The sequence below is a fragment of the Maylandia zebra genome, linkage group LG4 (genome assembly GCF_041146795.1).
Source record: "Maylandia zebra isolate NMK-2024a linkage group LG4, Mzebra_GT3a, whole genome shotgun sequence".
Classification (NCBI taxonomy): domain Eukaryota; kingdom Metazoa; phylum Chordata; class Actinopteri; order Cichliformes; family Cichlidae; genus Maylandia; species Maylandia zebra.
In genome coordinates, this window is record NC_135170.1 from 16,554,799 (window position 1) to 16,565,284 (window position 10,486).

The 10,486-nt window shown below is 39.9% G+C and overlaps 1 protein-coding gene across 1 annotated transcript; it reads left to right on the plus strand.

Moving 5' to 3' along the window:
* Window positions 1-354: 354 nt before the first annotated feature.
* On the plus strand, window positions 355-10,047 carry pecam1a (platelet and endothelial cell adhesion molecule 1a). Its single transcript, XM_012921738.4, has 15 exons — window positions 355-525; window positions 627-650; window positions 1,399-1,692; window positions 2,721-3,017; window positions 3,108-3,371; window positions 3,511-3,792; window positions 4,452-4,751; window positions 4,845-5,123; window positions 7,264-7,396; window positions 7,504-7,571; window positions 7,810-7,863; window positions 8,276-8,365; window positions 8,450-8,506; window positions 9,188-9,210; window positions 9,707-10,047. Exons 1-15 carry the CDS (start codon window positions 474-476, stop codon window positions 9,869-9,871), a joined length of 2,382 nt encoding a protein of 793 aa, XP_012777192.3. The 5' UTR covers window positions 355-473; the 3' UTR covers window positions 9,872-10,047.
* Window positions 10,048-10,486: the final 439 nt, after the last annotated feature.

Below are 10,486 nucleotides of genomic sequence, written 5' to 3' on the forward strand. Positions count from 1 at the left end.
CATTTTAAACACATTAATGTGCACATAAGAATACTTGAGGACAAAAAGGGGATTCAGAGGTTAATTCTATCTGAAGAACAACAGCGCACGCTGTCTTTACTGTTCTTCGACATGGTTGTCATTAATTAAATTATGCTAAAAAGAAGCCATCATGTCTGTGTTTTCTACACCCCAGACCTTTGAAGGATGTGAGAAGACTAAAAAATTGCTTCTTCCTGTTGAATTTTTCTCGTCATCATAACAAAAGACAGGGCAAAGTAAATGGTACAGATCCTGAGGAAGTAGCAGCCACTTCCTGTTCAGTCAAGCGTGCCCGATAAGACATGGAACAGCCCTTCAGCACCACTGCCTTCTGTTCACTCCACCTCTCCCTAAGTAAAAAGTCCTCCCTGGTCTGGTTGTGACTGCCCTTTCTGGCCTCTGTCCTTGCAGATGTATTGTAGTCTTTCAGCGGTAAACCACCTTCACCCAGGATGGGCTGCAGACCCCCCGGCTTGCTGTTTCTGACTAGCCTGCTACACATCTGTAAGAACCCAGACTGAGGATGAAGGATGTTACTATATTATAAACAAAATCTCCTGATTTTCACCTGATTTTTTTTTTCTTCCACTCTGTGTGACTTACAGGGCATTGTGCTGGAGGACAGGGGTGTAAGTATAACTGCATTACACGCCTGATCTTATAATAACTAGTGCAGACTCCCCGGTGTAGTAGCAGTTACAGTCCTTTCTATATTTAACAAAAAAGCTGTTTTCACACAAAAAGAAATTGATTTGTCACAGGCGATGCTGGGCCATGTTTTAATCACCTTCAATTTGAATAATATGACATTTGAAAGCTTTCAGAAGGCAATACAACTAGGTGCCTATAAAGTTGCCACGATCTTAGAAGACCACCTTTCCTCTGAAATAAAGAAATAACACCCGTGTTTAAAAAATGTAATTCGATTCTGGTGTCTCTGAAGCGTCCTTATTAAAGTGGCACCTTGTTGATTTAAACTTTGAAAGCGCTGGGTCATCATCATTCAAAGCTAGGCTCAGGGTTTGTTATTTACAGCACTTCACATCCCAGAATCCAGATTAACAGCAATTGGCTACCGTGAGGATGTGGAGTGATTGTTTCCACTTCCACTGTGCTGTTGTCGTGGAGGGAAAGCAGAAGTTTGAATGAATCCACATGGTTTTCCAAGGGGATGTAGAGGGTCGGCACTGTTTACTGAGGTGCTTTCCTTCCTCCATCAGTTCCTCTGTGCACCCGACTGATGAGCAGGAAGCACCTTTCCATAGTCTTAACCTGGCGCTTGTGCTGCTGTTTAGGTCTTTTTTTTATGTTTGTTGATTATTTCTTTCCCCTTCATCTTCTGTTTCTGTGTCTGTGTGTGATATTTGTGGACTACAGCATACACCATAGATACTGTTCGCCTCACAATCGAACCCAGGAACGCAGTTCAGACCGGGACAGCAGTGAGGCTACGCTGCCAGGTCAGCGTCAGTCACAGCAACATCCCTAACCTGATACACAGTTTCCAGCTCACACGGGACGATGTTCCTATCTACACCAACAACGCCACGGAAGACACGGTCGAGTATAAGATCAACCCAGCCAGAGCTGCCGACTCTGGAAATTATGAATGTCGAGTCTCAGTCAAGAACAAGGCCAAAGCCAGCAACAGCCAGAAACTGGATGTGAAAGGTACAGTTACATTTACAAGTAAAGGTCTGGAGATTATTCTAAGTGTGACATTTGCATTTGGAAACTGTTTTTGTAAAGCCACAAAATGCAATCAAAGGAGCTCTCAGCACAAACAAAGCTTATCATCTTTTCTTTGCACAAAATGTATTCATCAAGGAGAATCAGAGCAGAAGGAACGCCTAAATTATCCGTTTTTCAGCGTGAACAAAAAAAAAGTGTGCAATCGTGGATGATCTCAGAATTTTTTCTGTGTTAAAAACAAATAGCCTGCAGCGGCGGAGCCAATCAGCTTATCTCAGCATAATCACGCTTTTAAAGTTTACTGAAGACAAAATTGAAAAGAAGGAAGGAAACCACAACAAGAGGAGGCAGCTACAGTAAAGGCCAACTCCTAAGAAGGAAGCCCATTTCAGGCGGGAGCTGCCTGTCCAGCGTCCAATTACATTTGAGCCCTTAAAAACTGGCAGCTGTTTAGGGAAACTGTCGCACTTTCTACACATTTTATATGAAATGAGTTCAACATCTGAATCTTGATTGTTTGATGTCACACATATCCAATATTTTGTCTAAAATTGAGCAAATTTTCTAATATTTCTGGATCTAACTACATATGCACTATATTATTATATATATTATTTGAACTATAATATGAAAGCAATATGAATAGTAGGTTCACATCTGTAGTAATGTGGTTGTTTTGCTTTGCTTATTTTTTATGACTATAAATAATAAGATATATACTCCAAAAATATTTTGCGGCCCCAGACTTTTTTCAGTTTGTCACCAAATTTGTGAGCTACAATCACACACTGGCTAATGAATGTCTTCCCTCAATTGTATTTTGGCAGTAGAGCTTCTCACGTCCAAGTGCATGTCTCGTACCCCCTTTTCTTCCTGCCTGGCAGCTCCATCTTCAACATCCCTTGTCCTCCTCTGCAGATGCTCAAGCCTTTGGAGCCTTTATTCGCTAACTTTGTCCAACATTTGGAGAAACTAATATACTTAATATACCTGAATGTGCTTTTCAGGCTTGCAGACCCCGACCCTGCATTTGACTACTTCATCGCCCTATGAGAACGAGGAGTTTAAAGCCACCTGCAGTGCTCCAGAGGAGAAAGGACCCCTTATTTTCCAGTTTTACCAGAGCTTTAAGACCGGATCCCCTGAGGTCATAAAGCAGCTGTCACAGGGGGGCAACTCATCAACGGCTACACTGAGACTGAGTCACATCGGAAACTGTATCCTCTACTGTGACTATGAAATCCGCTTGGTTTCCGGGAACCAAAAGTCTAACAGTAGCAAAAAGGTTGAACTCATAGTCAAAGGTGAGTCGATCGAATGTTGTTATGTCACAATGAAAAGCTCTGAGTGCCTATGGAGGAGTGTGTCTGACTATTCTGGATTTTGTCTTGTAGCACTCCACATCGCCCCCATCATAAATATACTTCCCTCCAATAGTCTCTCTGAGGGTGATATAATTGAAGTGGTCTGCAAAGTTGTCAATCCTCCGAGCAACACTGAAGTGTTCTTGACAAAAGACAAAGTGATCCTCAAGCAGGTCAGAGCTACAGCCCTGAGTCATAAATTCACTGTACGAGAGGATGACTCTGGAGAGCTTGTGTGCAAAGCAGAGTGGGGCAGCGTGCAGAAAGAAACCTCGCGAAGAATCACAGTCAGATGTAAGCATCAATTACTCTGAATTTTTCAAACATGGCATCATTTTTTTTCATCTTATCAAATTAAATCGAATCAAAAATAATATATATGTACACATAAAGATTGTATGAATCCTTAATTTTTGCTCTCTAATCCCAACAGCGCTGTTTTCAAAGCCACAGCTGACTGTGGAGCCCACAGACATAGATGAAGGAGACCACTTCAAATTGACCTGCTCTGTTAGCATTCTTGATTCCAGTAAGATCAACAATGAAACCATGCAGTACTCCATCTTCAAAGATAACACTGAAGTCGCAAATACTGCCACGTATAGGACTGTGGCACAACTTTCTGCAAGTGGCAACTACACCTGTAATGCCACGTCTGATTCTCTGACACGCACTATTGTGAAGGAGAGCCAAAAACATTTCGTCAAGGTCAAAGGTGAGTTTAATCCAACCGAAGTTTTGCTGTTTTCACAATAAAGATGTGGGACATGTTTCACTTTGTTAGCCATGCACGTAATGTGTCAGCCTGTTGGTCCGTTTATTCTGTTGGTTTAGGCTTAAGTGTTACATTCAACATCTATTTAGAAGAAATTTGGAGACATTTCTGAAAATTCTGTGAAAAAAAAAATGGATTCACTCCTCTGATGACACCATTAGCCATTTTCGCACAGAGGTGCATCTAGGAATGCAAACACCTGACTCAGTCAGATCACACTGACTGACCTTTTCTTAAACCAAACTGAGTATCATCTGTAGAGAGAACGTGCGGGAATCAGACCCTGTCCTGATCTATGCAACAGGTGAGAAACCTCCTCCTAAAATAGTGCACAGTTCAGTGTGTGCAGAGTATGAAAACAACTATCAGGTCTATTTTTGTATTGAAGAAAAAGGTCATGAGATTCCCATCATCCTCAACTGTACTTTGTGTTTTGTTTCAGATCACACTTGTTAACACACTATACGGTGATGGGGAACTAGCATAAGAGGATGAGCGTATTGGCATTTACCTGGAAGCCTTACAGTGCAGCATCAGAGTTCCCAGCATGGCTGTAGACTCACAGTCTGGTTTAATGCTATCTTATTCTCCATTCCCAGTTCCTGTTTCAGAGCCTGTGCTGTCTGTGGTGGGAGGTACGCTGTTTCTGGGAAAGCCCTTCCAGTTGAGTTGTTACAGTCAGAGAGGCACTCTGCCCATCAAGTACACCCTGTATCAACCTAGTAAACCAATCGACATAAAAGTTGTGAGCAAGCGCGGTGAAAAGGCTATCTTCAACCTCACATCCATCACCCAAATATCGGACATAAAAAACATTCTTTGCCATGCAAAAAACAGTCAACTAAAGCCTCCCAAGGTGGGAACAGGAGAGCAACTACTAAAATCGTCCGACATCATAGGTTTGTTGGACTGATGACCATGAAATGAATAAAACTGATATAAAACATGTTGAACCCAAGTCTAACACGTTTTTTTTTTTTTCCTCTGTGAAGAACCTGTGTCAAAACCACACTTGACCACTGAGCCCAGGATGGAGGACATCTCTGAGGGTTACAACATGACTCTTGTCTGCTCTGTTCAGAGAGGTAGTTTTCCCATTAACTTTACCTGGTACAGTCTGGGAAAAGGTTTCCTTGATTCTAAGACCTCCAGGAAACTGAAAGAATCTCACAGCATCAGCAATGTCAAAGGAGATCATGCTGGAGGATACTTCTGTGAGTGCACAAACCCAGCTGCAGAGCCCAAGCAAAGTGCCATCATCATAATTGGAGGTGTGTGTTTTATCTTCAGTTAAATGTGTGTGTGTGGGGGGGGGTTAACATCAGCTGGACTTTAAAGATATGTGATGTTGAAAAGTGAGGACATTCATGCTATTATGAGTGCGCTCGCTTCCTCCTGCATTATCAACAAGCAACCAATTCGAAGCAATAAAATTGTCGTTCTTCACAACCACTGACAGATTTTGAAGTTAACAGTATGGTTGTTTTTAATTAATATATATTCCTCTCTATTAAAATAAGTCTTTTATTAACATGTTTTCAATTAAATTAAATGCATTTTATTTATATAGTGCCAAATCTTAATTGTCACCTCACGACGCTTTATATTGCAAGGTATTGTAAGGTAACTCCTCTACAATAATACGGAGAAAAGCGCAACAATCAGACGATCCGTGGTCAGCAAGCAATAGTGGGAAGGAAAAACTCATCTGCTTAGTTAGGGGTGAGGAAGACAGGACACAAGACATGCTGTGGAAAGATTAGGAATGACTAGTGAAAAGAGGTAAGTAAAGAAGAAACATGGTGTCATGGGAAACCCCCAGCAGACTAAGCCTATTGGAGTGTAGCAAAGACAATAAACTCATTTTTTTTCTGAATTCAGAAGCAGGAAATTAGAAGTCATCTGGAACTTTAAATGCATAAGATTTTCCTTCAGTTTTACTAATTGGAGTGTGTTATCTGGTTTCATGGATACAGTAGATAGAGTTGGGTATCATCTGTATACCAATGAAAATGCATGCTGTGCCTTTAATAGTACTGTCTAAAGAAAGCCTGTATAATGTCATTAGAATTACAGGCCTAACAGGACAAGCATGGAGATGAGTCCACTATCCGAGGCCATAAAAAGATCATTCTTAACGTTCTCCAGCGTTCTTTACTTTCCTTCTTGTTATTGTGGAAACAATGCACCGTCATTCAATTCAATGTTATTTATATAGGGCCAAATCACAACAACAGTTGCCTCAGTAGTTTTTTAATGTCTCCAATTGTATTTCAGCTGTACATGCTATCGTTGTTTTGACACTGAATACTGTGTTAGCTGTTTATGGATACAGTTTGCTATGAAATACTTAAGAAATCTAAAATAGCTGCTGGAATTTCTATTCATTTACACTAAGAGTAGCCTAAGAACTTATTGTACAAAGTTCTCAGGCTACTCTTAAATTCATCTTAATTTCTTCTTCATGTTATCAAGTGGTAAATAATAATCTAAATATATCTAAGAAATAACTACAACGTTTGAACATATGAAGTCAAAAATAATAAATAAATGCTTAAATTATTTTCATTGGGGATAAAATGAGTTGCAGTGCTATGCAAGTCTTGAGCCACCTCTCATTTCTTTATGTTTTGCAAGGAAATGGGAAATAGGTTCAATTATTTCCAAAAGATGTGCAAACATATATGCAAATACATAATGTAAGGCAAAAGCAGAAGCAAAAGGAAATTTCCCACGCGTGGGACTAATAAAGGTTATCTTATTGTATCTTTTTGAAATACATTCAAAGCTTAGGGCGTCCGGGATCATTGTCATGCTGAAAAACAGAGCTGTTTCCAGTCAGAGGCTGTTCACACTGCATTACATGGTGGATCAAAATGTTTTCTGTGTTCATAATTTCATCAGTTTTAGTCCCAGTATTATTGATCCCCAACACCACTGGCTAAAATGCAACCCCGACACCATCATAGATCCTTCACTGTATTTTACAGATAGCTGTAGACAGTCACTGTGGCTTTCCTCAGCCGTTTTTCACTGTTTCCCTTCCTTGAGAATGGGAAGCAGGGAGTCACCCTTCCACTTAAATCATTTCTGATGAGGCTTCAGTAAGCAGTAGATGAGTTAACTGAAGCCTCATCAGAAATTTCAGATTTTTTTCTGTTTCTTAAAGACATGAATTTCAGATACTGTTCTTCTGCTGTGCTCCAATTGTCCAGTTTCCTAATTTTTTAAGGATAGGGTGCTAAACTTCACATCTGATATGAATATATAAATAAATAAATTGATTATGCACCTGTACATGCACTCATGTGTGACATTTAAACAACTTTAAGCCAAAATGAGGTTTTGTGAGTCCATTTTATTGCTGTGTTTTGTAACTAAGTAATGACTTTAGTCACATGTATTCTGCAGTGAAGATGGCTGGCTGGAAGAAAGGTCTTATTGCAGTCTTTTGCCTCCTCTTCGTAATGGCCATCATCCTCTTTCTTTTCTACAAAAAGCGTCTCCCCAAATTAAAGAAAAGACGCACCGGCACCCTATCAGTGTAAGTAGCATTTCTCGTGTTCTTATCAGTATGTTAAAGGTTAGTTACCAGAGTATGGTTCCCATACATCCTCCTGTTGAACATACTTTGTGTTCACTTTGTTTTAGGAAGGCAGCCAGCACCAAAGTAGAGCGAATGAGCCTCACCCAGGCAGAGGTCAACGAAGCCGCAAATGGTACAGCTCCTTATGCTGATGCAGTTTCATTTAGCACCAAAACACAGTCTTCTCAAGGCGCTTTATTTTGTAAAGTAATAACTATACAATAATATAGAGAAAACACCAAGAATCCTAACATAAAATTATCCTAAATATATATTAAACATGTGTTGTCTTGACTGATTTTGATGTTAAAGCAGGAGAATGTATCAGTTACATCACTGAGATCTGTGCCATGTTTATTCTCCCTGTGCAGCAACTCCAGGCATGATGGGGAAAAGTATTTGGAGTGAACATGTATCAGGCTCGGGTATGTAAAGTACTTATTTATTGGTAGCAACTCATGAAATCTCATGAAGATTCAAAGTCAACAATACTTTAATTCAAAAGGTTTGTTTCCCGTCACATAAATCTAAAGTTTGTCCAGTAAGTGTGCTCTTCTGGGCTTTTTTGTCTCTCCGGTGAGACAGAATGATTAATCAATGTGTTTCTGATTTCTTTTAGAGAAAAACTGAGATCATTGGCACAAAAAAATAAGTTATACCACGTCAGCTACTCAGACATTGTTGACTTTTCTCTCTTAATGCTGTTTTTGAAAAAGAAAATAGCAAAAGAACATATCTTTGTCATTAAATATCATGTCATACTATTTTTTTAAATAAAAATAATGAAATATTCCAATATGCAAGTAATTTAAGTTTGCTCATTTCACTGTGTTGCAGAGTCTGATGACAACTGTAGTACAAACACTCTAGAAAAGCCAGAAATTCAGTACAAAGAGGATCAGCTGCGACAGGCAGATCCCAGCAGAGGTGAAAGATTATTTCTGAATTTTAATAAGTTGTAATTTGACTTTTTAAAGCTCAGTCTAAAATATTATATCTGTTCCATGTCAGTTCCGGTGAAACAGGGCACAGACACAGTACACGGTGAAGTACGCAACTCCCAGCAAGGTACGACTAACATCCTGCTCCTCACACAGACCCCTTTTCTACTACACGGTGAGAGAAATCAGGTCATTAGATTAAGAAAAAAAACGCTAGCAACAGGAAACAGGATCAACCCCAACTGTAAACATCTGCATTGTTACTGAAAGAATGTACCATTAAAACAGAAGGGCCAGTCCCTATGTGTCCACTTCCTGCTTTCGTCAAAGAGCACTTCCTGTTGTTGCAACAGACTCATACAATGCTTGCATCTGTTAAGGCTAAGTAAGCAAAGTGCTTGATTGTTTGAAATTTATTGTCCATTGTTCAGTTCGGCTCCTAATAATATAATATTACTTAATGAGTGATACAGCACAATTCAGCTCAGTTTTATTTATACACCACCACATCCTAAGTTAAGTCATCTCAGGGCACTTTACATAATCCGAGTTAAGAACTTAATGTATTATATGGAGAAAGCAAATGATCTGGAGTGAAGGGTTTTTGTGCATGTGTCTCAGGAAGCAGCTTGTCTAAAAAGACATGAGCTTATGAGAATGATCAGTATGAATGTGTCGGATGTGATAAGCTGCCTGTTTCCTGGGAATAGAGAGCTGTTCATGGGAGTGCTGGAAACTAAAACAGCCCTCATTTAATCCTCACACACCTTTTGTTTCCTGAGCTTGTCCTCTGGCTTTGTTTTTGCAGGTGTTCAAGAGCTGGCTGATGCTGTAAGTGTGAACACGTCATGCACATACACATACTACCAAGAGCTGCACGCACACACACACTCATGACTGTATTGTGCCTTTGCTCCGAGAAACATCTCACAGACAGAAACTGTACAATAAGTGGAAACCCAGTGGAGACACTTTTTATTGTTTGTAGAAAGGTAACTTAAAGGGTTGCATTTCATGTAATATAAAATTTGCAGGAAAAAAGCATCTAATGTAGCTGAGTAAAAGGCTCCAAATTTGCTCATCACATTGAGTTAACTCATTAGGAGGAGTAATATGATAGCAGCTCTCAAACCTCCTCCATCCTTCTGGAGGAGCTCTCCAGAGTTTGTAGAAACAATCCTGATGAATGTCTCATGTTATCGCTGTATCAACTGAGAAATAATAATCTTAATAAGTAAAATCACTAAACAGTACCGCACGTACAGTCAGCATTTAACTCAGTGAGCCAATGAAAATAATCGTTCATACAACCTTCGTGTTTCAACAGGCATCTGTGGAATATGCAGAACTGAATCATGATACCAATCACCAAAGCGACCCCAGTGACCACGGTTACCACAGTGACCCCAGTAACCATGGTTACCACATCGCCAATGATGACCAGCCAAATGACAATAGTGTTAGCATTAACTGCGCTAACAACGAGGAATGATACCCTGACCAGATACCACTTTGTTTACCAATATTTGTTCCCGTATTTATCCAGCTTGTTCATGTGGCTCAGTCTTTGTGCTCATATGTTTTTTATCATGCTTTGGAAAAACAATCCACACTGTACATGTACTTGCTTTGTCCTTGTTGGCTAAATACATGGTTTTGTTAAATAAGTCTCTCTATTTTTGTCAATTTTTTTAATGAAAGAAGAAAACACATTCAGATGTGCGTCTTTTGAACTGTAAAGAGGTGTTTCTCATCAGCTGAGCAGGGTCCTTGAACTCTTCAGTTGTCTGGTTTGGAGTACATTCGGTCTTCACTGCTGTTTGCACATCAGTGATTCCAGATTGAAGCACTAGAGGGCAGACTTCAGGCGGCAGCGCTGCGTGGAAACTCAGTGCCATCTGGCTGTGATCCGCTTGAATGTGAGAGAGGCTTTCACTGTTGCCTCCACATCAGGAGATATCAGTTTCATTTTCCATTATCTAAGATTTAATTGGAATGATATAACATGAATCTATTCAAGGTCTCCATACAGCTGATATGTTTTTTTAGGTCAGTCATCTTATTAACACTGTGGGAAGTTATGCAAATGCCCAAGGCTTTGTTAAGA